The sequence below is a fragment of the Guillardia theta genome, assembly GCF_000315625.1.
Source record: "Guillardia theta CCMP2712 unplaced genomic scaffold GUITHscaffold_33, whole genome shotgun sequence".
In the NCBI taxonomy this organism is placed as follows: domain Eukaryota; class Cryptophyceae; order Pyrenomonadales; family Geminigeraceae; genus Guillardia; species Guillardia theta.
In genome coordinates, this window is record NW_005434641.1 from 645586 (window position 1) to 669464 (window position 23879).

The 23879-nt window shown below is 49.6% G+C and overlaps 8 protein-coding genes across 8 annotated transcripts; 3 read left to right on the forward strand and 5 right to left on the reverse strand.

Annotated features, from left to right (window-relative positions):
- The first annotated feature begins 1918 nt into the window (after nucleotides 1–1918).
- GUITHDRAFT_163179 (hypothetical protein) lies at nucleotides 1919–3400 on the forward strand. Its single transcript, XM_005832857.1, has 10 exons — nucleotides 1919–1953; nucleotides 2290–2411; nucleotides 2462–2529; nucleotides 2590–2649; nucleotides 2701–2759; nucleotides 2808–2856; nucleotides 2904–2971; nucleotides 3045–3096; nucleotides 3158–3201; nucleotides 3242–3400. The coding sequence occupies exons 1-10, from the start codon at nucleotides 1934–1936 to the stop codon at nucleotides 3375–3377; spliced, it is 678 nt and encodes a 225-aa protein (XP_005832914.1). The 5' UTR covers nucleotides 1919–1933; the 3' UTR covers nucleotides 3378–3400.
- A 1461-nt stretch (nucleotides 3401–4861) lies between these two features.
- Nucleotides 4862–6091, reverse strand: GUITHDRAFT_108386 (hypothetical protein; the record flags this gene model as incomplete). The annotated part of the gene is made up of 7 exons (XM_005832858.1): nucleotides 4862–4885; nucleotides 4932–4996; nucleotides 5076–5164; nucleotides 5207–5246; nucleotides 5295–5402; nucleotides 5450–5651; nucleotides 6008–6091. 7 exons carry the CDS (start codon nucleotides 6089–6091, stop codon nucleotides 4862–4864), a joined length of 612 nt encoding a protein of 203 aa, XP_005832915.1.
- A 249-nt stretch (nucleotides 6092–6340) lies between these two features.
- Nucleotides 6341–7232, forward strand: GUITHDRAFT_152611 (hypothetical protein). Its single transcript, XM_005832859.1, has 6 exons — nucleotides 6341–6455; nucleotides 6505–6567; nucleotides 6619–6755; nucleotides 6805–7011; nucleotides 7057–7145; nucleotides 7191–7232. The coding sequence occupies exons 1-4, from the start codon at nucleotides 6362–6364 to the stop codon at nucleotides 6901–6903; spliced, it is 393 nt and encodes a 130-aa protein (XP_005832916.1). The 5' UTR covers nucleotides 6341–6361; the 3' UTR covers nucleotides 6904–7011; nucleotides 7057–7145; nucleotides 7191–7232.
- Nucleotides 7233–8598: 1366 nt separating this feature from the next.
- Nucleotides 8599–10238, reverse strand: GUITHDRAFT_94570 (hypothetical protein). Its single transcript, XM_005832860.1, has 3 exons — nucleotides 9161–10238; nucleotides 9003–9113; nucleotides 8599–8953 (listed from the first exon to the last, which is right to left on the reverse strand). Exons 1-3 carry the CDS (start codon nucleotides 10214–10216, stop codon nucleotides 8879–8881), a joined length of 1242 nt encoding a protein of 413 aa, XP_005832917.1. The 5' UTR covers nucleotides 10217–10238; the 3' UTR covers nucleotides 8599–8878.
- Nucleotides 10239–11691: 1453 nt separating this feature from the next.
- On the reverse strand, nucleotides 11692–13250 carry GUITHDRAFT_108389 (hypothetical protein; the record flags this gene model as incomplete). Its single annotated transcript, XM_005832861.1, has 9 exons — nucleotides 11692–11772; nucleotides 11816–11927; nucleotides 11976–12232; nucleotides 12280–12462; nucleotides 12513–12762; nucleotides 12814–12857; nucleotides 12916–13020; nucleotides 13067–13144; nucleotides 13191–13250. The coding sequence occupies 9 exons, from the start codon at nucleotides 13248–13250 to the stop codon at nucleotides 11692–11694; spliced, it is 1170 nt and encodes a 389-aa protein (XP_005832918.1).
- Nucleotides 13251–14773: 1523 nt separating this feature from the next.
- On the reverse strand, nucleotides 14774–15766 carry GUITHDRAFT_152614 (hypothetical protein). Its single transcript, XM_005832862.1, has 9 exons — nucleotides 15727–15766; nucleotides 15644–15683; nucleotides 15553–15593; nucleotides 15409–15500; nucleotides 15280–15358; nucleotides 15172–15221; nucleotides 15070–15128; nucleotides 14971–15022; nucleotides 14774–14928 (listed from the first exon to the last, which is right to left on the reverse strand). The coding sequence occupies exons 1-9, from the start codon at nucleotides 15755–15757 to the stop codon at nucleotides 14875–14877; spliced, it is 498 nt and encodes a 165-aa protein (XP_005832919.1). The 5' UTR covers nucleotides 15758–15766; the 3' UTR covers nucleotides 14774–14874.
- A 1763-nt stretch (nucleotides 15767–17529) lies between these two features.
- On the reverse strand, nucleotides 17530–19111 carry GUITHDRAFT_71036 (hypothetical protein; the record flags this gene model as incomplete). Its single annotated transcript, XM_005832863.1, has 13 exons — nucleotides 17530–17571; nucleotides 17673–17755; nucleotides 17818–17872; nucleotides 17969–18019; nucleotides 18063–18113; nucleotides 18231–18290; nucleotides 18333–18359; nucleotides 18403–18443; nucleotides 18492–18520; nucleotides 18567–18619; nucleotides 18668–18737; nucleotides 18805–18994; nucleotides 19045–19111. Coding segments are annotated over 13 exons (819 nt in total), but the record flags the coding sequence as incomplete, so codon positions are not given.
- A 3860-nt stretch (nucleotides 19112–22971) lies between these two features.
- GUITHDRAFT_108392 (hypothetical protein) lies at nucleotides 22972–23741 on the forward strand (the record flags this gene model as incomplete). The annotated part of the gene is made up of 2 exons (XM_005832864.1): nucleotides 22972–23432; nucleotides 23483–23741. 2 exons carry the CDS (start codon nucleotides 22972–22974, stop codon nucleotides 23739–23741), a joined length of 720 nt encoding a protein of 239 aa, XP_005832921.1.
- Nucleotides 23742–23879: the final 138 nt, after the last annotated feature.

Genomic DNA, 23879 nt, shown 5'->3' on the forward strand with positions numbered 1-23879 from the left:
GGAAGAGATGGAGGAGATGGAGGAGATAGAGGAGATAGAGGAGATAGAGGAGGAGCATGTCACTGCTGAGAGAAGGCTGGCGGACATTACAACGGCCCAAGCGTCTCTGCCATGCTCAGAGCGGCAGGTCGCGAGAGGATTAAATCAGGGTACTCTCCCAACCCCCAGGTTTGACTGAACCAGTACCCACCGTATTGACCTAGATCCTTATTATTTCGATTTGGAAGGGGTGGATAGACAGCATGGGGTGGACAGACAGTACTTGAAATCGGGTGGGTGGGTGGGTGGGTGGGTGGCCGTGGGTGGGTTGGAGACCCTATAAGGGGTACTTGAGTGGGAATCGTGAGGGGTACTTCGGTGACATAAACGAGGCATAGCGTGTTCTGGCTATCCCAAGAGTCGTCGAGGAGGAAATGGGGGGTGGGGTAAGTGAGGGCTGCATGGAGAACCGGTCATTGTCCTGACTGCAAAGGGGGTAGGGAAGTGACCACTGATGAGTGGAGACGGCGCAGGTTTGGATCAAGGAGGCTTTGATTGACTGAGGGGTACTCCATATGATGGGGTAGGGGTCATGCGTATATTGTCTGGGGTACCGGGTAGGTGTGGGGTACGAAATCTTCAGCCTGGCGTCTCCATCTGAAGAAATGTACCTCGCAAGGACCGGTCTCTTCTACGTCCTAGAACCCTTTGAATTTCAGAGGGGTAGAGGGTACTACCTAGGACCCTGCACGGTCTCCGAGCGGTTGGCCCATAGATACGGTACCACTTTCGGGTTGAAGCCTCGGAGGGCGCTTGGGGGGGGGGGGGGTCCGGGGGGTCACTGGTAGGGTGGTGACTGGGCCGCCCTCCGCCGTTACTAGGCTTTGCCAGTTGAGTAAACCGTGCCTGGTACAGAGTGGTGCATCCGATCGGATCGGGGCCGCTAAATCTTTACTCAAAGTTAAGTTAAACACTACTGAGTAGGCCCCGGGCCTAATACCGTGCCGGCCGCCGCGCCGCCTTGCCGGCGGGCCTCTGCCAGGAGTGGCGCAACTTGTGACTTAGGCAAATGGTGCCGCGCGGCTTTGCGCAAGTTGGCCCTGCGTCAAGTCAGCAACTTCCGGCGGGCGGGGCGACTCGGCCGAAAGTTTCCGAATCGAGTCGACGTCGCCGGCCGCCCGGCCGCGCGCCCTCCGAGTCACTGAACGGTCGAGTACTGCGGTCCGGCCGCCCCCGCGGCGGCCTCTTCCGAGCGCCGTTACACTTCCGTAGTTCAGACTCAGCCACTGTCGGCGGCAGGCTACTGTCTGTACGTTTACCGTTCAACTTGGCAACGGTTGAAAACGGTTGTAGTGAAATCAGTCACTGTGATAGTACTGTATCATGATCGCCGCCCGGAACTGTCGACGGTGAGATTTGTACGCCAGGAAACTTAATACTGACAGTAGCGTACCGGACACACCTACTGAGTCCGCCGCGGATACGGTCATAAAGCGGCGGCCTTCACTCAGTGAAGTTAACACAGTGTAATCGGACCGTACGGCGGGGGCAGTCACTCGGAGGAGTCCGGCTCGGAACTTGTCACCGAATGCCGGGCGAACCCCGAGGCTCGACGCCGGCACTCTGCGGCGCGGCCCGGCCACTCCGAGGCTCACTGCCCTGGCGGCCACCGTGACCCGGAGTGACGGTGGCAGCGGCGGCGGTCCGGCCGCGGCGCGTCTGCCGGGCCGGGCCCGTGATGAGTCACTGACTTTGAGTAAAGGCCGGAGTACGGTACCGTACTACACTGACAGGCTGAGCCTCGGAGGCCGCGGCGAGTCAGTGACAGTGACCGCCGGGGTGTCCCGGGCCTGACCCGGGCACTGCGGCAGTACTACGGTACACTTGAGTAAACACCGTGACATCGCCTTTTCCAGTGACCGTGAGTCAGCCGGAACTTGAAACAGAGCAAAAGATGCGCCTACAGGATATGCGGTAATGCAACAAACATGCGAACGACGCGAATGGTCGAGGGACTTGGGGAGGATGAATGGTGTGCGAGTAGATGCAGAATCAGAGTTGTGAATCTCGCTAGAACATGGAGCAAGTAGTGGAGAAAGGCACAGCACAATGGAGATTTAGAGCATCGAGGTTTGGATACAATTTGGGCCATAGCTCGAACGATTCAAACTCAGAATGCAACGGGAGGGAGGCAGGGAGGCAGGGAGCGAGGGAGGGAGAGAGGGAGGGAAACTGGAGTATATTTGATGCACTTCCATGTTCGTTGACCGGTCGCATACATCATGGTTGTAACTTTGCTTTGTCCTTAAGTTGTGTATTTTATCTGCTCCTCACCTCTGCCTTGTGGAATGCATGGAGCGTGCATTGCACAGTCACGGGAGATATTCGAGTCAACCCTCAACTAAGAACTACCGCCAAGAAAGATGATTTCGGTCTCGTTGCATGCTCATGTTCAAAGGTTGTCTCACTATTGGTGGTGCAGCATTGTGCAAGCTCAAAAAAGCTGGGATGCACTTTGAAGTCATCTGCCATCCAGGCATGATTCTCAAGGTATCTCGTTAGCCTGCCAGCTGCTGTTGATGCGCTGAGACCTGCTGTTGATGCTCTTAGTTCCGAGAAGGACTTGTCTCAGACGTCATGGACGTGGTTGTGTCCAGTGACATCTTTAAGGTGTCCACTGGGGCGGGAGGAACCTAACGAGATTCTAAGATTTCCTGTCAGGACGCGAAGACAAGGATGCATCGAAGTCATGTGGACATCGTGAGTGCCTTCGGGAAGGAGTAGGAGACTCCGTTCCTCACCCTCTTGGAGTGACATGACGGCTGCAGGGACATTACATCTTGTATCAAAGAGATCTTGATGGAAGGAGAGTATCAGGTTGCAAGGAGGGAGGAAAGGAGAGCCGGAGACTAATCGTCTGACAGCACACTGCTGAGGAGAGGAAGCGACAGATGGAGGAGAAGATGGAGGAAGTTGCCGCCTTCATCTGCCAGTGAGAAGCGTCCCTCTGCAGTCAACCTGCTCTGATTGTCTTCACCCTCTCTTCCTTCTTCCTCTCCTTTCAGAAACTTTGTCGAAACTCCATCGCATCGTGCGTACAGCATGGAAGAGATGATGGTAATTTGTTCTTGATCTGTTCCTCTCGCCCTCCCCCTCCACGCTCATGCGTCTTTTACAGGAGATTTTAGAGAGTCATCCTAACTTGAAGTTCAACCCGATGAGGTTTGCAGCGGCACGTCCAACTTGGTTTGACAAGCTGCAGGTCAACCGAGTATCAAGCGATGGAAGTTGTGAAGCAGCTGCAGGAGGACGTTCCTATCGTCCCCTCCTACAAGTCCGTCGCATGCACAGAGAAATTCAAAGATTTTTGTCACGCGTATGTAGAGGATTGTAAGTGAATGAATTGGGACGAGGGAGTGAATAGACGGTTAGAGACGGTTAGAGACGAGGATGTAATGGTTTGCATGAGTGTGCGCGGTGACTGCTCGAGAAGAACAAGAGCAGAGAAGTCAACAGAGAGGAAGAAGAAGAGCAGAGAAGTCAACAGAGAGGAAGAAGAAGAGCAGAGGAAGAGACATGAAAGACAAACGAGAGGGCGGGCAGGGGCATAAAAAGCGAGGAGAAGTTCTCAGGATTTTCATACGAAAATTCATCAAGACATTACGAACTGCTTGCTCCTTTCCATGTGGAGTATCTCAACGTTAAGGGCCGTTACTTACTTTTCTGCTCTCCGCTCGACTCCGACCACTTGCAGCCAATGCCAGTCAGCGACAAAGAGAGGAGGATGGAGAAAGTAGAGAGAGGGGAGGGAAGGAAAGCGAGCTGGTGAGAGCTACCGAGGGAACAAGCTGGTCCTTGAGAAACGCTTCGCCAAAGAACACAGAGTCTCCGAAGAAGTTAATCTCTATCCATATGTCATCAACAGCCTCCTCCGCACTCTTTCCTCACTCTTATCATTCTTCTCCGGTAGATCCGGTGACGACGGGGAGGCCTCTACAACTCGAAGAGAGGAGGAAGGGGAGGAAGGTGGGGAAGAGCGGGGGGGAGATGATTTCGCTATTGCAGCCGTCTGCCGTAGTTGCTTCACTTGCAATTCTTGGCGACAGGTTTCAAGTCACCGTATAGGAAAGAAAATCAGCTGCTGTAGCTCCGTCCTGTTTGTCTTCATCGTCAATTTAACATTCCCGACCCGGCCCCTTCCTTCCCATCATTCAAGTTTTCATATTCCATCGGGTTCGCTCGTCCTCCCTGTCTCACCTTCTCAGCTATCAGGACGTCTCCTCGCGAATCTCGTTGGATCCCTCAAGGGGCATCAGAAATTAGAAGGACAAGAAGCAGGACAAGAAGCAGGACAAGAAGCAGGACAAGAAGCAGGACAAGAAGCAGGACAAGAGGCAGGGGCAGGGGCAGGGGCAGGGGCAGGGGCAGGACGAAGTTGGTTATCTTACTCATCGTCTCATCCAAAAACACCTAAAATAAAAAACTTGGTCAAGGTCCAACTCAACCTCCGCCTCGATCACCTGCTGGCCCCAGCCTTGACCCACAGGAGGGAGAGGAACATTGAACTAGCGAGATGAAGGTGACGAAAGGAGGAGAACAATGCCAGAAATCTCACTGAGTTCCACTTGAGGCTACAAGATTGAAACTTGAAAGCAAACTTGTCGCCATCTAACAAATGTATCAACGAAGTTTAAAAGATGCAGAAGGGACATGCAAAAGAAAGAAAGGACGTGAAGAGATTAACTCGAAGGACAGAGGTGGGAAGGGGAGGAAAAGGAAAACGCGAAGAACAAGAGGGGGAGGAAGATACCTGGCATAAAGCTCGATCCAACTCTGATGTTTGATGAAAGTCAATACACCAGTGCAATCAAATCACTTTCTCTTACTTGAGCATTCCTTTCCCCATCTGCATGGAATGCGTCACTCTTTTCGAATACAATCTTGATCTGTACCTCGAAATCGATTATGTTGGTCAAGCTGGCTTCTTGCAAGTTGATGTCTTGCCATACGCCTGTGCCTGGTGGGAGCGTCAGATTGTTCTTGTTCTCAACCGTCCTATCTCTCGCCATCTCCTCTTTCGTCTGTGTGCCACTCACATTGAAGTCCAAACAACCCTTTCTCAACGAGGAAGAGAATTTCCTTCTCTGTCGTCCACAGCATGTTCCATCGACCTTGCATGAAGAGGCTGTACATTCTTCAGCTCTGTGAGTCACTTCACCCAGTCCACCTCTCAGCAGGCTTCTCGATGCTGAACTTCGACTCGAGCTCTTCCTGCACGTGTAGACATCAGCAAAGAACATCGGGCAGCGACTGACTTGCCATGATCTCTTGCATTCTCTGCGAGTCTTCAGTTGTCAGCTCGCTCAGCCCCTTCCTTGCTCTCTGGCAGATTGCTCTCAGCTCAGCCTTCAGCTCCTCCTTCCCTGCGAGCGAGTCAGCTTTTCTTCTCAGCCTCCTCCTAAGCAATCACGAGAAACTTTCACGGGCAGCTGTTTCTCGGGCACGCTTGCGAAGTTGCCAAGGAGGGCAGAGAAGGATTTCTGAAGGTCGAAGGGGTTCACAGCGTAGCAAGCAGCTTTTCTGCTGCTCCTTCCTTTCAAGACGTTCGAATATGAAGACGAAGCAAACGACTCGACCGTGGCGACGTACAGGTGAAGGAGGAAGAAGACGTACTAAAAACAGAATCATTGCTTCGATTGTAGCTTTCCACTCTTTCACGCTATCCCCCATCCAAGAGTGCCCATCTGTCCCTCGCCTCCCTACCCTCTCTCCTCTCCCTGCGTCTCACCTCGCCGTCCCTACCTTCTCCCTTCGCCTCCTTCGCCTCGCCTGCCTTCCCCATCCCTATCCCTCTCATCTTCCCTTCCCCATCCCATCCCATCCCTCGCTTCCCTCTCCCCTCCCCTCCCCATCCCTCGCTTCCCTCTCCCCTCCCCTTCCCTTCCCTCCTTATCCCTCTCTTCCCCTTCCCTACCCTCTTTCTCTCCCCGTCCCTCCATGCTCCATTTCCCCGCACTTGTTCGTGTACCTTCTTCGCCATAGCTTGTATGTCTCCGACTGAGGCGGGCTTGGTGTAGGCAGAGACATGAATGATACAACAAGGCAGGAACATGAGCTGGAGCAGGTTCAGCTGCAGGAGGAGCAGGAGGAGAGTACAAGTCAAAAGAGCATTGTGAAGTCAAGAGAGCGTTAGGAGATCATTCTTGTACAAAACAATTTTGTTGAAGAAACACGGCCTGCTTACGAAAATGAGGAATTCAAGAGTTTAATTGTTTTCATCGTTGACGGTGTACGCTTGCAATGTTGCTAGTGCATGAAGCTGCTATGAAATTCTCATCGTCTCTGACTGAAAGCTCTACGCAGAAGACTGTTGAGATTTCATATGTCGGAGGCCTTCCATCCTTCTGTCAAGCGAGATGGTAGAGGACTGAGAGTTTGGAAGACACCAGAATTTCAGTCACACAAACCAAATTTGCGTGAGTGGAGCAAGACAGAGTCGCACTACTGACAAGGGTGACTGAACAGATGGTTCGGCATTGCAAGTCAGAAGCCATACGGCCAAGAAGGGCAGCGAGATCTGTAAAATCGGTCACACACATTAGAAAGACAGACAATAATTGTTGAGTCTGTTGGTTGCAGAGATTGAGCCAAGGCAGCGAAGCGACTGCGGTGATGGTCGACAGAGATACATGCAACCAGCATTCGGTGCTCGAGCACGAGATGCGATGGATTGGAGAAACATGAAAGTCGCAGAGCCGGCACCAAGAAACCTCGAAGTCCGCAAACTTTCATCAACTTGTCTCGTCCTGATGTGTAGCAAGCTAGGCCCCGCCATGGCTCAAATGCAGTTACGACCATCCCTTCTACGTGCGCAATGTCGGGAAGCCTGTTCTACAAAAGAGGTGTCTCATGGTGGGAGCGTGAGGGGTCGCAAGGTGACCTGCGCAAGGCCATGGCCATCCAACAAGGTCATCTACGGGGCTGTGCGAGAGTGGAATGGGAACCCCAACGCTCCTGATCGAGTGGAGAAAGGTGAGCAATACAAGAGGCTGGGGGTGTGTGATCTGGCGTATGCAGCTGCTCGTCCCGCCTACGGAGGGCAGTGCGATCTCTGCGTCGAAGACTCCATAGGAAGAGTGGGCCATGTGCGAGCAGCGCCGCGCAAGGTTGATGATGCAGGCAAGTGCCTCGTGCTGAGATTGTGGGCATAGGAAGCGCACATACTACAACCTCCATGGCACAAACCAGCTGAGAAAGATCCGTAATTTCCTCATGTCCCATTTCAACCGTATCAAACTTTCTTGCCAGGGTTGCCGTTTCCCCGAACGACAAAGGCAGAAGGAAAGGAAGAGCTGAGAAAACTCATGACGTTCTTGCTCAATAACATGCCGGCCGCTTGTTCTCTTGAAGGATGAATGATCAGCTTGAGCAGAACCTGATATTGATATGATCTGAGTCACGACACCAAAAAAAAAAAAAAATTGAAAGCTGCATTGTTCTTCAGTTAGGATTGCAGTAAGTTGGCAAGTGCGTTGAGTTTAAATAGCTCCTGTCTTCCTCTGCACCCGCTCCTTTATTACGACTAGAGCTTGGTGATTAGTCTATCCATCCTCATTCATTTAACAAATCCTTCAAGAAAACAACTGACGCCATCGCAGTTCAGTTACTGCTGCGAAAAGTTCTTAGGCCGGAGAGTGCTGGAGGTACCAGAGGGTAGAATGCATTTTCTTCCCAGTGATCTGCCAGACAAATAAGTCACGACAAGTTTCTCCATGCTGACTCCATGGCGTAATCAGTCTTGATTCGCTCATTTTACAGATTTCAACATGCAAGTTTGAATTTCTTCTCAGTTTTCCATCATGTGAAACACAACAAGCCATGGTACACAGGCGCACAACACAGTTCACAATTCAAGGCAGATGTTCTGCAATGTGGGACGAAAGAATCAAGAGGACGTGAGGTAAAAGAGCAGCGTGAGGATGAAGGATGATGGAGGTCGATAGCGATGGTTGACTGACCGGGTCAGGGACCCCCGACAGGAGGACGACAGGCTTCGGTGCAGCAGCAACAGAGGGCTTGAGAGAGAACATGGCGGTAAAGCTAGGGCAGGCGGTGATTCAGACAAGCACAAAGCTAGGGGTGGGTAGTTGAAGAAGACTGGATTTGGTACTGAGTAGAGCACACAATGTCTGAATTGTTTTTAAGCGATTTCCCGAATTTATTTCCCGCCATGCTTAGTTATGCACGCATATTTCAATTATATTTTGAAAATTAATCTATAGTAACGAAATATTAAACATGAGTTTACAAATTTAATAACAAATTTCATAATCTTATCACCCCACAGCAATACATTCATCTTTAATCTTTTGCGAAGGGTCATCTACTTCCGTTGGATGGGTAGGTGGTAACTTGAAGAGGGATTGGTAACTTGAAGAGACAACCAACAAGGATAGCCTGATCCCGCCGCGGGTGATCGTACCGGGCCGGGCCGCTCCGCCGGCTTGCGGGCCGCCGCGGCTCCGACTGGCGGCCGGGCGGCGTGACTGCCAGTCGCGGGCCGTCCTCCGCAAGGTTGGACTCGCCGATGAACTCGTGAGCAGTACTGGCACAGTCAGGCCGAGTTTCCACAAAGTTTATTGAAGTTACAGGGTGAAAAAACTTGAACACAAATCAATTTTCGCCGCAGTGTGTTCATCAGCGGCGGAATCTCTCCGAGATCATTTGTGCAGTTCGATCCCGTTTGCCGTTTGTATCGCAACTAACAGCCCGGTGACGGGCAGGCCAGCTGGACGGTGTCCAGGTGGCCTCGCCACTCAAAACTTTGAAGAAATTCCTGTTTTGGTTCCCACAAACGAAAGCTCCTGTCCGACCAGACAGCTTACTTGCAGAGTGATGTTTACTTCTTCTTCTTTTCGGGCTCGGGCATCTTCATCTCAGTCAAGGCTGGAGGGCCCTCTTTCAGGTTGGTATACTGCAAACAAATCAGCGGAGGCAATTTGATCGCATCCTACTCCACACACCTGAACATCCGAATTGAGGACGCGTTCCAGGAATCGCTCCAAGGAGCTCTGAGACAATGCAGTATCATCCTTAGCAAATCGAGTTCTCTTGCCAGTACGAAGAACAGCAACCTAAAAAGAATAATGAATAGAAGTATGAGATCATCGTATTTTCCAACCTTGGCCCCATCAGTGGCCTCAATGTCCAGAGCTTTTACAAAAGCGCTCTCGCGATCCGAGTTGATCCACATGAAGGCGAGTTTCACTTTCTCTCCAGAATGCTTGCTTTTTGTCGCCATCACAATGTCATAAACATTCTTGTCGAGCTTTCCATCTGCAGTTGCTTTGCTTGACACAATCACACACCAGGCATCGGCTCCGTAGCAAACGTCCTGAGCAGATAGAGAGGTAAGCTCAGGAATAGCCTCTGCAAGCCAAGGTTTCTTGAGAGCAAGCTCCTCATCAGCTGCATTGTTCTCCAGGGCAAAAGTTTCCTGATATTTGTTCAAGAATTCGAAAATCTCCCTCACTTCAAACTTGTCATCATACTTGATAGGTTTCTTCTGGCCAGGTTTGACAACAAGGATGGTGGGGAACTTAGAAACTTTGTATCTGCTCACAACTCCCTTCTCGTCCTTGTTCACAATGCCGAGAGTCATCTTGCCCTTGAGATCCACGCTCAATCCTCTCCACATGAGGGGAGTCTTGGGTTTGTCGGTGAACAAGAGGGCCTTGAACTTGCCAGCCTCCTTGTTGAGGAATGCATCAATGTTGTCAGCTGTGATCTTTTCAACAAAGTGGGTCATAAACTTCAATGCCCATGTGTACACAGCCTTGTCGTTTCTCTCTCCTGTGTACTCCGTGACACCAAACCCTCCAGGCGGGATCACTTTCAATGTAGGGAACGAAGTAACTGAATATTCATCGCAAATCTTCTTCTGCTTGCCGCAATTGATGGCAGTAACCTTGATAATTCCACGAAGCTGTTTTGCGAGGCTGCAATAGTCCTTAGTGAAAGATTTCGCGTTGGCAGCGTCATCCTTGTAGAACTCGATGAGCTTGACATGATTCATCGAGTCGGGCTTCTTGATGTGAGTGTGAAAGTTGAGATTGTTCAGCTCCTCAACCAGGCATTCCTTGTCCTTGCCTTCTCTCCCGTACAGATCGGCAGAAGCCGGCATTGCTGCCGCAAGCAGCGCCGCCGCCAGGAGCAGATGAGTCGATCTCGCAGCCATGACGCCTACCCTACCCAGACCCACGTGCGTTAAGTGGGGTTCGACAGACCCTTACACCCCTGAATCTACTATGCAAAAGACGGGTGCTCTTTCACTTAAACCCCGGACCCCTTCAGTTCCCTCGAACAGTTACAAGTGTGGAGGTAGCCCTGCAAGGCTCTCTGATTTATTAAGTGAGCTACTAGTAATAAGGACACATCCTTCAAGATCAGGATTCACAGCTGAGGCTCCCGACACTCCATCATGGGTGACGTCATAAAATAACGGTGATAACGGTCTTCTCGATCTTCTAGGACTGTGATTTTACCCTCATAAGTTCACTCAAAGTTAAGTTAAAAATAAGTACGAAGGCCGCCGGGCCTGAGCGACCCGGCCCGGTGAGTCACTGCCCGTGTGACATCCGCCGGACCGCCCCGGCGCGGCCGCCCGGGTTCAGAGGCCGACCGTCACAGAGTCACCGGTCACGGGGTGACGGTCCAAGCCGACTCCGGCGGCCCGGGTGGCGAGGTCTGATCACTGAGAATCAGAAACTAAAAGCTGTGATTGCCGAACTTCGGAACTTCGGACTGAGTGCAATGCGACAATCATGGCAGTTTCTGGACGAGCAGAGAAGCATACTGATATCGAATGTTGCCCGGCCTGATTCGCTCCCAAAGCATAGTCACCAATCAGGTTGCTAAACTTCAGGCGGCAAGCCTCCAAAGTTCCGATTCAACTTGGCAATGCACGCCGGTGTAGCGAAGTGGCACAACTTGATGATCAGGGAGGTTTATCAGGATGCCATGGCAAAGGACGGTACTAAACTGAAGAAGGGAAGATCTTGAACCCTCGGATGATCATCGTAATAGACTCCCGGGGCGGTCCGAGCCGCTCGGCCCGCGTTTCACGGTCACCGGGTGATCGGCCCCCGACTGTCCGATCCGGGACTCCGACGCCGTGGAGCCTCGGAGTCCAGTGAATGCGGCCCGGTAGCCCGGCCGCCGCGCACTGCACAGTGAGTCCGCTTGTCCGATCTCACAGAGACGGTGAGTCACCGGGGCGGCCCGCGGCCAGGCCGGGCGGCCGGCGCGCCGTTCCCGGAAAGTCACCGTGGCGGCGTGACTCACGACGATCGGACGGTGCAGGCTGATGAGCCTCCGCCTGACAAACTTGAAACTTGGCAACCGAAGTAATTGCCAAGCCTCGCGGCAGTGATTGTGATTAGTGAGGGTTGGCACGCTATATAACGAGCATTGTTACATCAACGGTACAGTAATCGAACTGATCACTTCGAGGCTAGTCTGCAGAGGCAAACAAACTCTGAAAGTCGCTGTGTCAACAATGAAGCAGGATGTTGATTAACCAACAGGAGCTGAACAGATCTGAGGCATCCTCGTCTCCCGGCAAGGTGCATATTTTACAAGGTTTTTGTCATCTTGCATATGATCTTCGGTGGTAACGTATCGAGGACAATAAAGAAGATTTCAGACGAAGCCTCACGAGGTAGCCACACGCATCGCCCACGATCGTGAGGAAGGAGCATTTCTCACAGGATTGGCCTGCTTGCGATTGTTGGACTGCAAAAATGTTAAGTTACTGCAAAAGCAGCGGCTGCTGCACCTTAGGCTGGGGATGCGGGGAGAAGTCAGCGGAGATGGGAGGGAAGGACTTGAAGTCGATCTTCTGCAGCCCAGCAAACTCATAGAGCTTGCGCTTCCACATGCGGAGGTATCTAGAAGCTCTAATCAGTCTCATCCAGTTGCCAAAGTGAGGACATCACCCATCATATCTCCTCTTGCCACAGATCAGCGTGAGCTCGAGTACTCCTTCCTCCGTGATGTATGGGAGCCCGATGATGTCCTGGAGCTGACGCCCAGAGAAACCTTGATCCATGAGGCGCTTGTAACCCTCCGTGTTCTTCCCTATGTCGATTTGCTTTTGGCGAGCTCGCAGCTTTGTTTCATCAATTTCGCCAAGTGGAAGGGCCTGCAAGTCTTCAGCAGTCTTGTCTCTGGTCCCAACTTTGCCTCCAGGGATCTACGAAACAGCTTAAGAAACAAAGAAACGTGCTAGTCATCGCGTACCACATCTCTTCCACCAGTCGGCACGTACATCTTATTGGTCACATCATACTTGCAAGGAACTCTAGTTCTTTTGCCGGTGTCATCAACAATCTCTGCAAAGAAAGGGCTGATCCTGGCCTTCTTCCCGTTGTACGGATATTGGGAAGCTCCACCTCTCGGGTGATTCCTCTTCAAACCAGTCATCTGCAAAAAGGGTCAACGGCCTCGTCTTGAAAGCACCTATTCCTCTTGACCTCTCGCTCCGAGGGGGAGGAAGGCGTCCTTGCTTCCGTCTTCTTCTCAGAAGAGGGGCTGACCACTTCAGTGTCGGAAGGTGAAGGTTGTGCGGAATTCAGCACAGAAAGAGCTTGAGAGAGGTGGAGCTGCAGGGCACCCGGGGAGAAGATGAGGAATGATAGTCTATCAAGATCCTCGGTTGCCTCGAGAAACATCCCGGTGAGTTTGCCAGCAAGTTCGGGTTGCATGCGATAGATTTCTTGGTAGCTGAGAAATGTTGTCGTCATTTGTGTGGACAAACGTACAGCAAAATCTTACAGCGCATTTCCCACTCTCGATTTCTTTTCGGTTTCCCCGCAGTTCTTTCATGCAATCAAGTCAGACAGTCATAGAAAAAGACGAACCAAGACGAACCAATACCTTCAGCTCTGATAGAAATTGATTTAGCTTGCGATTTACGACATCACTGTCATCATCCCCTTCGTCACCGGATGATTCAAGCTTCTTTTCATTGCAAACTTTTTCCTGTTTCAGATGTCATTGAAACAATTGTAGAGAACCATGCGCATACTTTGTTGGGCGTTGGCTGTGCAGATGCAGTATCATTGTTCTGCTCGTCTCTGTCAAAGAAAGCTAGTCTTCCGGCAACCTAGCACAACTCAAATCCGAGTTTGACATGTACAAAGTCATTTCACCTCATTGGTAAGGCCCGAGGAGGCACTTTGATCCGGATCAATTGCCACGATGCTGGACATTCTGACTAGTAGGAAGTTAGGGACGTATGTACAACCAAGGCATTTTTCTTGGTTTGAGCGAAGGAAGAGAAGACGATCTGAGGTGGTTGCATGGCAGTAAAGGGGGATAAAGGTACGAGCGGGGAGGATGCAAGTAAAACTACAAGGTAAAGAGTTGGATAAATGGTGAAGACAAGGTGGAATGAGGAGGTGAGGGGATGAGGAGATGAAGGAGAGCTGCAGTAAGGAATGAAAAACAACGACAAAGAAATAGAGCAAATCAAGACCCAACATAGGACCACGCGAAGGGCAGAGGTTAAGTCAGAAGGTGAAGTGTGAAGAGCAGAGTTTCAGAAGACAGGAAAAGTTGCAGGGTTAAGGAAAGAGAGAAGATGAAGCTCGAGCAGCAGAGAGGACAATCAGGGAGGAGCTTACAGGGGACGGCAGGGGAAGGCAGGAGAGCAGGAGAAAGGGGAAGGCAGGAGAAAGCAAGGAAGGGGGAAATCGTATGAGTACGGTACAGTACGGTACTATATTTGATATGGGAGCAGGAAAAGGTTTGTGGGATGATTCACGGGAGTGGAGACGGAGGACAAGAGGGGTGAGACAAATCGAGACATAACACCAATGATGAAAAGAAGAGGAAAAGAGGAGGGGCGGGGGCGGGGGAAGACGGTATGGGAAAGAAAATTGAGGGGAAGGGACGAGAGGGGAAGGGAAGAGATGGGAAAAGAAGGGAAGGAAAGGAAAGAGATGGGATGGGATGGGATGGGATTTGAAGGAAGAGATGGGAAGCGAAGCGAAGCGGAGGGATGGGGTGGGGTGGAATGGGATGGGATGGCATGGTATGGTATGGTATGGGATGGGGTGGGATGGAATGGGATGGGATGGGACGGGAAGAGGATAAGAGAGGACATCAGAGGACCTGATATGAAATAAGGGGGTAGGGAAGAGGCAGGGGAGGCAGGGAAAGAAGACACTGTGGTGGCGGGGAAGGGAGGAGAGGAGTGGCGATGGGACGGGAGGGGCAGAAAGGCGGGAGGTTCAAACTTCCAATTGCAATAGCTAACTGGCATGGTGATGCCCGCTACCACCGCCGGGCCCGGCGCGCCAGCGCCTTTATTATTAATTTTTTTATTTTTCAAGTTTAGTAAACTTTCACTAGTATATGATAGTCCGACGCACCTGAGAGCTAGTACCGTACTCGGACGCCGGGCCGGGGGCGCGTCCGCGGTGATCGGACCGGGTTTACCATATCATATATAGCCACGGTACCGTACCGTGCCGTCACGGTGCCGTGGCCGGCGCCGCCGGAAGTCACCGTGGCCCAACAGTGGCGCGCGGATCGGATCATCCGATGATCGCGGCGGTCCGCGGCCGGGCGGCCGGTGCCACCGACGGTCTCGGCGGACCGTCACTGTCACCGTACGGTACCGTACGGGGGCCGGACTCTCGCTGACTCACTGTAGTGCCGGGGCCGCCCGGCACCGTCACGGTGCCAGTGATGGTCAGTGGCCCATGATGCCAGTAGGCTGCGTGACGGCGATGATACGTTTGATTTACAACAAGCCTAAGTATCATACTCGTACAACTTGCCAAATAAAGTACATAAATCAACTGTGATTCGGAAGTTTCTTTGAAGGAGTTAACGGTAGATCGTGGAAAAAATAATGTCACGCATGAAAGCAGCATGCTCTCTCTGCTCAAAACTTCAGAAAAATCCTCCAACAAGAATGAAAACCTTCTTGTTGAGATTTGCATGTCCTCCATGAACATGTACAGCAGGTTCCCTCCTACGGTTTACAATCAACACGATCCCCCACAGACACCAGTCAAAAACCCGTTAGAGTGTTCCAGCTTTGCTTTCGTAGCATTTGCTAGGACGGGAGGATTCTTGATCTAAACATTTCTCAATGTGGCAATGAAGCAAAAGGATAATTACCTTCAAACTTGGCTTGAGCCCAACTCCTTTGACTTCTTTCATATTCAGGCCTGAGGAACAGAAACCATCAGAATCCCTTGTTTCACCATCTATCAGTTGCTGAAATACCAGGATGATAATTGTCCAAAACTTCACAATGTTTGGACTCCACGAGAAATAAATCATCCATTTCGTTTGAGTCTGAAGACTGTGCAATCATTTTAAGTAACAAGCAGAAATTATCCGTGATTATCCAACCGAGAAGGAAGACCGCTTGCCCGTTTTGACAAGCATCACATTCCGGTCATGTTGACCTGCTGAAGAGCCCACAGAAATCCGAGAGTGGAACGCTGAGGAATCTGGAATAAAATCCCTTGCAACAAAACAGGGGACAGGTCTCACCGGTTTTGCATTTCTCAAGGCACTCATCGTCTGCAAGAGACCTGCAAAACAATTGAACATACACTTCTCATGATTGGGACATACGACCAACCGTGTTTTTCCAGCTGCCTCATTGTAATGGCGAGAACAGTCTGCCAAATCCATCAACCAAAATGGCACAACAAAAATGATTACCTTTGTTCTCATGGCAGAATAATTGTTCCATAATGAAATCAACTACATCAATTACATAATTAAAAAAGAATATCATCCCCGATGTCTTTCAGGAACGGCTTCCAGCACAAAATTTCGCGATCTGTAGAACAAACAACATAGAGGCTGAAATGTGGTGAATCAAGACGCAAAAACAACCGCTAGAGAACATGAAAATGAACAGCATAGAAAAACGGGGCAAACAAACCAAGAAAACAGAGGGCCAGAACATCATTTCCTATCCTCTCTCCCTAGCCCGCCCCTCGTCCCTTTCCATCCGCCCCTTCCCCGTATCAACCGCTATGCTGGCATCTGGTCGCAGCGAACCGCGCTAAATTCTGCCTTGGTGGGGTATAACAAGATACGTCGGGTGGTTTAACTGCAGACAAGGACTGCCATGAGTTGGGTGGTGGTCCTTCCAAAAAAGAATTAAGGGGTGATAAACTGGGGATTTGCAGGGGTGAAGTAAAGCATCTGAAAAGCTTTTAGGGTGGGGTCATCTCCTTGCAGGGGTAGTATTCAATACCACCCAAGAAAGTAGCACCACCCACCCCTTCTCCACTCATTTTTTTTTTTATCTCATGGGTGAGTACCCCACCCTCTGGTTGTACCCCTCTAAAACCCCTATCCTCAACCCCTTCCTGAACTCGTAATCCGGATCGGATACACCTGGTTCCGGCCCGAGCCCGAGTATGGCCCGGACGAACTTTTAACTAAAATGGGCTGAGATTACCAATGATTAACTCAAACTTAGTACCTAATATAGTGGGTAGTTGAGCAGCACACATAAGGACGGGTGGATAATTTTTCGTGACGAGGGAGGTAGGGATTCACCGGGGTATGCGAATGGAATTGGAGGGGTGTGGGGTACAATGATTGGTATCAGATTGAAGGAGGTGGGGTGGACGTGGGTAGGAGTCGTTCAGAAGATTGCGAATGCTGCCGCTCCTCGCTCGCCGTGCATGCACGTCTTCGTCTTCCTCGCTACCGAAGCGCATGGTGCTTATCCACAAGACAGGTATCTTCCTATTGTCTCCAATACATGATGCCTCCACTGAGAATCTCCCCACAACCCCATTGTTTTTCATTTGTGAATTGGTGATTTTTTTATTTCTTCTCTGTATGTTCGAGGTGCGCCCACCCTCTCGCTTCTGTTTACTTGATGCCAATCTTGATGACCATCGTATGTATAAACCCCTCGACTCCGTTCCCCCTCCCGATCGAGCATCTCTCTCATGCTTCTTCCACCTTGTTCATTGCCCTGAACAACATGTAATGTGGCCTTGTCCTATCTTTTCTTTGTTATGTTACTGTTGTCACTGTCCATGAACTCTGAACCCAACTTGATGCAAGATTCAAACTTGTTTCAGGATTGACGGATGCTTGGCGCAAACATCCTATTTGCAGTCGTGAATCGAATCTCAAGAAGATGTTCCCTGGACTGGGAACAGCTGCAGGTACTGTTTTTTGTTGATTTGAACTGTTTTTAAATTGCTATTGGCCAGCATTATTTGCAGTGTACGTCGTTGTTGACCAAAGCATGTCGGCAATGGCGCCAAAGAAGGACAAGCACCATCATTGAGTTATGATTGTTGTTGTTAGTGAAAGCGTGGGTTTCTTTTGTCGTTTTAGTTTTTACGAATGAATGCTCGTGGAGCTCCACAGTCATCTAAATCGGTTACATCGAATCAGTTTGTAGCGGTCCAGGATCAGTCTTAAAAAGCCCGAACAAAAGTTTCCGGACACATGAAGCTGCCTCCTACATGTATGCGATATCTGTGTACCTTATTGCTTCACCGCCGTCAGAAGACCAAGGCGAATTAGTCCCTGCCATGCAAGAAGTTGGAGATGGATGCCGGTCAAGACGTAGGAAGATTCAAGGATGGAGACTCAGCATCGAACGCATGAGAAAAGAAAGGAAGAGCAACCTTATTGAAGCCTCGAATCATAAGAAGAACAGCACGAGCTCCTCGGAGAGTCTCAATTCCTTTCCGCAGCGTCTTGATCAGTCCTTTGAACCCTGTAGAGCATTACGAGGCCATTTTCTTCCATCCGTCCTCATCACTGCGCTACCTTGCCATGAAAGAGCAGATCGCCATACAGCTGGCCAGAACGGACGAACTGCATCCTGAGAAGGAAAACATCAAGGAATGGCGGAGGTTTAGGAGAAGATAAGAGGTATAGAAGGTTGGGGAAGAATGGGTATGAGGAACGTGCAAAGCACCGTCCAGTCATCTGTGCGGATGTCTGTGAAGCTTAATTCTTGTGCGATCATCTTGCTCATGGGTGACCTCGAGGTACAAGCCTTCTCTCTAAACCTTGTAGTCGCTGCATGAGACCCATTCAGGAAGGTAATAATACTTGGAGATCTGGAAAACGAGTCAGCGGATTCATTTCCTTTCTCCATTTTTACCTTGGACAACAAGCGCTTCTCCTTGGCCTGCCCAATATATTCAGACTAGCATCAAGCATTTTCACAATGTCACGTCAAGGTTCTCATTGCTTAAATGTCCACAAGACAGCATCTCGGTGTCGCGATGAGTCCACTGGGACTTGTCAGCAGGAAAGGTATACATTCGTTTACTTACTGTTGCCATCAAAAATCGACCACCCGGCTAAGACAACATCAAGAGTTGTTAATCATCAAGTTGTACGGACCTTAAGGACTCTTTTACATTCCTCGAGCCATTCCTTCTTTCCTGTACCCAACTATTTGTTACCTTTGACGTATTGGATCGTTTCTTCACCAGGCATGTGCTCGCCGGACTCCATCGACCTGCAAATCAGATCAGCTTAGCGCCGGAGGCAAAGTTTTTCCTTACCAGATGAGATCAAAACTTTCGTCTTCAAAAGGAAGTTTAAGAGCATCTGCTACCTTCAGACGTACCGTATCAAAACATCGATTTCAACTTGATATCTCCACCATAAATTGTGTCTGATCAGCCAACCCTGCCAGTCGAGAACGCTCTTTGGCATGTTCACATTGCAGAGGACTGTCATGATTTTGTGAATGGTGTGCATTTTATCGTCAAGCGTTCATAGAAAATAATGGACTTTCACCTCAATGTGATGCCTGTTACTTTGCACCCGTAGCGACGAGCAATGTGTCTCGAGCTTCCCCCCACACCACATCCGACATCGAGAACGTGAGTTGGAGCGGAGACCTGTCCCCAGTCCAACAGTCTGTCCACCATGTCAATTTGTGCTTGCACATCTGATTTCTTTTCGTCTCCTTTTTGTCCATAATGCCCTAAACAAGCATAAGCTGTTCAACTTACTAAAGAATAAACACGACGGTACCCATATGCATGTGTTCCCCCCACACTTCTTCCCACAGGGGCGAGGACTGATCATAGAAGTTTGCAATGCCGTTCTTCAGCTCAGTATCTGAAGCAGCTGCTAAGAAAATTCAGGTCAGGTCTCAGCCTTGCACGTCAAGTTACCCAGGACGATTCGTGAGACTGCAGGGTGTTGGGTCCTTCGGCAAATCCTTGAGGAGAAGATATTCTTCAGATGAGATGCCTAAAAGTAATTTATTCGACATGAACCAAGCCAGCAACACTCAACCTTGTGCGACGAAAATTGAAATGTAACGCATTGTTGGAGCAACGAGCAATAAAACGTCGCCAATAAAAATTTTCTCAACATGATCAGACTCCTATCTAAAAAAAAAACATCATTTGTGTTTTCAATACCGTAATTCAAAGATTAATGTGGAGCTGATACGGGATTTTGTTACAAATGAGAGACAGTTGGATAGCAGTAGAATGAACTCGGAAGAAGAGAGTGTCGACCAAATTCTACTGTCCTCTGCCTCACACAAACTATGTCAGCAAGACATCTGGCAGTAAAGCCCAGGGTTCTCTCCAAGCAAGAAGCAAAGCTACTTGGTCGGATCTTTCAATGGTTATGTTCTATTTTCTTGTAAGCACTTTTTCCTTTCTCATGCAACCCATGAAAATCACCGGATCCTCCCCACCGCATTTGAGGAGCTTATGCGCAGCTTATGGCGAGGATCACCGAACTCTGAGGCGAACCCGAATCACCCACTTGGAGACGAAGTGGGCGAACAGCAGGACGTAAGAGAAGGGGAGGGGGAAGCTTGAATGGGGATGCATCGATTGTTGTGCATCACAGTGCCTAGTCTTCAGCAAGGGTCTCAAAAGTTTCGGGAGGACAGACATTGAAACAGTGTCTCGGAGATCACTGTTGCTGTGCCCAGTTTCTTCTCGACTGGGTATGTATGGCGAGAGTGAGGGACTACAACGCTCATCTAAAGGTTACTCATCCCAGCGTCATCTTCGAGAGTATCAAGGGCTCTTTTATTTCAGTCAATAAAGGGGAGCATTAAATCTTTCTTTTTCTCTTTGACTGATTGGAGCCAGAGAAAAATAGCTACGATTCTGATTGGTAAACTCTGCTTCAGGCGTTCATTTTCCGGGGAGGTATTTTGGCAGCCTACATCCAATGGCAGACGAGGACTTGAGTCTGCTTGTCTCCTTGTGACCGACCAACCGATTCTGGTCTTGATTTGGTTCAGAGCTCAACTAGCTTGCCTCAGCTGCACTGGGATAACGTCAATCTCACCGAAATTCCATGTGTACGAACTTATTGAGAAGGAGGGTTCTTGTTGTAGCCGAAATTTGCTACTGAAAGCGCACTTTCGAACTTTTCCTGCAAGGATGACAAAGCTGTCTTCTTTGGTGAAGATCTACAGTCAGAAGACTACTTGTGGTGGCATAGGAATCAATCTACTTAATAACTGCGATGTCATGCCATTTCTGCATAGGTAGTCTGCCCAGACTACCTAGGCAGAATTGAAGGCAATTACGAGCAGTGAGCCTGCCACAAAGACAGGAGCAAGTGCTTGTTTTCAGACAATCATTGTGTCTGTTCAGAGTGAAATGGATAGAGCCAAGAGTTCCTGTTCCAGGTATGGAGGGTTTATGGCTCACACTCGGGATGGACAAAACGAGGACAAGATCGTTTTCGTCAGGATCTGGCAGACAAGGTCTGCGAAGTCGAGGATGAGATAGAAAGCACGTTGAAATAACAAGTAGATTTCTGACTGAGACTCAGAGTGAGACTCAGGGTTCGGGCATTTCAATGATTTGCTGAATTGACACCTGATTGTAAGTACCCTGACCTTCTGAGAAAAACATAATTCTTGGAATGATTCTGCTGTTTGAGATACGTACATGTCTCCACGACATCAAATGTGTATTTTTGATACATGTCATATGTTGAAGGAAACTTTCAATATCCATACTTAATAATCTGACTTCATTCTTTTTCCAAAAGCGTCTGTCCCCAGGCCCTGAACTCTAAACCTTCAATTCTGTTTCCTCGCCATAACTTGGAATTCTCTTGCATCTAGTCTTCAAAAATGAATTTAAATTATATCATTTCTTCGAGAATGTGTTCGGTGGCATATCGTATTCTAAGATCCTTTCGAACGTGATTTTAAGTCAAAGATGTTGTTTTTTCTTGCATATTTCCGTAGAGGTAAAACATGTCAAGTAGAAATTTGTGTTTGTGCTAATATGCAGTTCAAACCTACTGCTCATTGACAGAGGCATTTTGACGTTGAAAGATTCGTGCCATAGGAGAAGATGAAGTTTGAAGGGGATAGAATATCATGTTGATTCACTCTCCTATCTTGTCGTCATCTAAGCTCCCTGAACATGTCGTAAGGCTTCTTCAAAAAGCTCCTCCAAGCCAGAGTAATGATCCGATGGGAGTGAGTCTTTATTTTTGTTGCCTTGTGATGCAGTTTTCTGTAAGCTGCTGTCAGTTCGATATCTTGTTGTGAAGTGAAAATATTCGCAAATCTCTTACCTGTAAGCAAGAGTCGTTTTCTTCAGAAGAAAACAAAAACAATACCTGGTCAAGAGGGGCACACTCTGCCAGTATGGTACATGACGATTCTTGCTTTATGCCTTGTATCTTCACATCTTTCACCACAGAATCTCTCGAACTTGTTTGAGATTTACAACTTTCTTCGTCATTGAAGATATTCTTGTCAGAGACTCGGCTTTGCGATCGGTACGGCCATCGAACGATCCCTAATTTTCGACAGACATTCTTGAGAGTTGTTGTGGCAATGCCCTGTAGGTCACTCAGAAATCCTTCAATGCGCACTGAATTTCTACAAAGACTGTGAATATCTTACCAACTTTCTTGCTGCCTCAGTCTCTTGCATGCAAAAATAACCGGATATCTTGTCCAAGCTCAATTGAAGAAGTTTTGGTTTGCATCGGAAGGAGCAATTGCGTCGAGCTTTTACCATGACGAAGCCCAGTACAGTCGGCGAGGTGGGAGGCAAAGCCACGGCCCCGACCGCTGGTGAAAACGAAGATGCATTTCCGTCTTGCATGTCGAGCAATTTGAATCAGATACTTTTGTTGAGCCCAGGAAGGGTAACCAGGTTTGAGAGGAGCGGGGGAAGAAATCGTGTTTCTTGCGAGGTGTCAGCGACGATTGCAAAGGCCGAGCGGGGGCAAATTGTTTTGTTTGTCCCTTTGTTTGTCATCCGTCATGCACGTCGGTAACGTGACTTTACAATTTAGAGAAGTTTAGATCTTCATTCTCATTTCAATTTCAAATTTGATAGGGCGTCTCCGTAACGTCTGGTTCGCTCTTTGAGTCACGGCCGCAAGTCATCACAAAGGGCTTGCAGACCTTTTGCAAAATCAATACGGCAACGGTTGGAGATAGAATCCGGACTCACAGGCTCGCACGGTACCAGAAAATGTTTTAGGGAGAATCCAGCAGGTAGCGAAAAAAAAAAGGCTTGCAAGTTGGTACAAATGCTTAGTCAACAATCATGCCGTGTTCTGAGGTGCGAACGGAGTTAGGCCCCGGGAGACTAATAGTGCACTGAGCTGATTTGCCACGGTCGTGAGGGGAGAAGGGTGCGACAGAGAAAGGTAGTCGGGCCGAACTGCCAGGTCACGAGATCCCTGTTAGACTAGAATAGAGCACGGTGATATGATAACAAGCCATGCAACCTACCTAGCATTCTAATAAACTCAACTACTACTACTACTACTACTACTAGGGTTTAGGGTTTAGGGTTTAGGGTTTAGGGTTTAGGGTTTAGGGTTTAGGGTTTAGGAGCGCCGGTTATTTCAGGCACCATGGCTGCACGCGTGGTGTAGGGGAAGCCGCCAGGGCGCCAAGGAAGCTGCAAGCGAGAGGTTTGTATAGTTTATCAGCTTTCTAAGTATGGTTCTTCAGTATGATGAAAATGTTCGCAACCTGCTGTATCGGAGATCATGCCAATACACGCAGGGCGAGCTTGTGGATGCCGCGGTCCTCGAAGCTGATCTTGTCGAGAAAGTGAAGAGCTTCGCGAAACGTTTTCCTAACAGTAGGACAGCTCAGGCTTGCAAGGCTGTGGAGGGATGCACCCCCGACGCTATCGCAGAAGCCATCCGCTCGACATGTCAGCAGGCACGACGTGAGCTTCTACAAGAAGCGATGACTGGATGGAGTGACGCATCCAGAGAGTGGTTTATGCAGCAGATTGAAGAAGCCAAGAAGGAGAAGGTCGAGACATACACCGCCTCAGCAGGCAACGAGGTGACTTCCTTCATCTCCATGACTCTCCTGGGCATCTCCTCGGTGTATGTCAACCATGAAGAGAAGCTGAAGAAGAAATTCGATGAGATCGGACTGATTCAACGGTAGACTAAGTGCAAGAGAGTAAAGCGATCATGTGGAAGGCTCCGTATAGATCCGAGATAGCGAGTGCTGATGAGATCCCGGTGACTGTTTCCTTCCTCCGCAATGCACAAGCGGAGAAGCTCTGGCAGGGAAGAGAGGACTTCGCGATCGATGGTCGCAAGTTCACAGCTGTACATGTGAGCATCGGGCACGATCGATCTTTCAAGATTCGAGCCAAGAGCCTGAGGACCCTGGGGCAAAGGGGGCAGCTTGGCAGAGCTGACTCACCTGCTATCCTTGGGCGGCATGACAACAGCAGAAATAGCTGATGTCTACCGCTATCAGCTGCTGCGCCAGTCCCTTGCAGCTGTCCAACTCCAGCCGCTGGCAGGCATGCTGGTCGCTTGGGAGTCCACAAAGGCTTAGGTCAGAAAGGCTTCGTCGCTGTAGGGGCCAACGTCATCTGG

What these genes read in the sequence shown, in the direction of transcription:
- GUITHDRAFT_163179 (XM_005832857.1), top strand. Translation starts at nt 1,934, where the DNA reads ATGCGCCTACAGGATATGCG. An exon ending in CGCCAAGAAAGATGATTTCG is followed by an intron (nt 2,412 to 2,461) that starts GTCTCGTTGCAT and finishes TTGGTGGTGCAG; the next exon opens with CATTGTGCAAGCTCAAAAAA. An exon ending in TTGAAGTTCAACCCGATGAG is followed by an intron (nt 3,202 to 3,241) that starts GTTTGCAGCGGC and finishes GACAAGCTGCAG; the next exon opens with GTCAACCGAGTATCAAGCGA.
- GUITHDRAFT_152611 (XM_005832859.1), top strand. Translation starts at nt 6,362, where the DNA reads ATGTCGGAGGCCTTCCATCCTTCTGTCAAGCGAGATGGTAGAGGACTG. An exon ending in GTCACACAAACCAAATTTGC is followed by an intron (nt 6,456 to 6,504) that starts GTGAGTGGAGCA and finishes GTGACTGAACAG; the next exon opens with ATGGTTCGGCATTGCAAGTC. An exon ending in CGGCACCAAGAAACCTCGAA is followed by an intron (nt 6,756 to 6,804) that starts GTCCGCAAACTT and finishes GTAGCAAGCTAG; the next exon opens with GCCCCGCCATGGCTCAAATG.
- GUITHDRAFT_94570 (XM_005832860.1), bottom strand. Translation starts at nt 10,216, where the DNA reads ATGGCTGCGAGATCGACTCATCTGCTCCTGGCGGCGGCGCTGCTTGCG. An exon ending in AGGCCACTGATGGGGCCAAG is followed by an intron (nt 9,114 to 9,160) that starts GTTGGAAAATAC and finishes TATTCTTTTTAG; the next exon opens with GTTGCTGTTCTTCGTACTGG. An exon ending in TCCTCAATTCGGATGTTCAG is followed by an intron (nt 8,954 to 9,002) that starts GTGTGTGGAGTA and finishes ATTTGTTTGCAG; the next exon opens with TATACCAACCTGAAAGAGGG.
- GUITHDRAFT_152614 (XM_005832862.1), bottom strand. Translation starts at nt 15,757, where the DNA reads ATGGAACAATTATTCTGCCATGAGAACAAAG. An exon ending in GCAAGCGGTCTTCCTTCTCG is followed by an intron (nt 15,359 to 15,408) that starts GTTGGATAATCA and finishes ATGATTGCACAG; the next exon opens with TCTTCAGACTCAAACGAAAT. An exon ending in ATGCAAATCTCAACAAGAAG is followed by an intron (nt 14,929 to 14,970) that starts GTTTTCATTCTT and finishes AGTTTTGAGCAG; the next exon opens with AGAGAGCATGCTGCTTTCAT.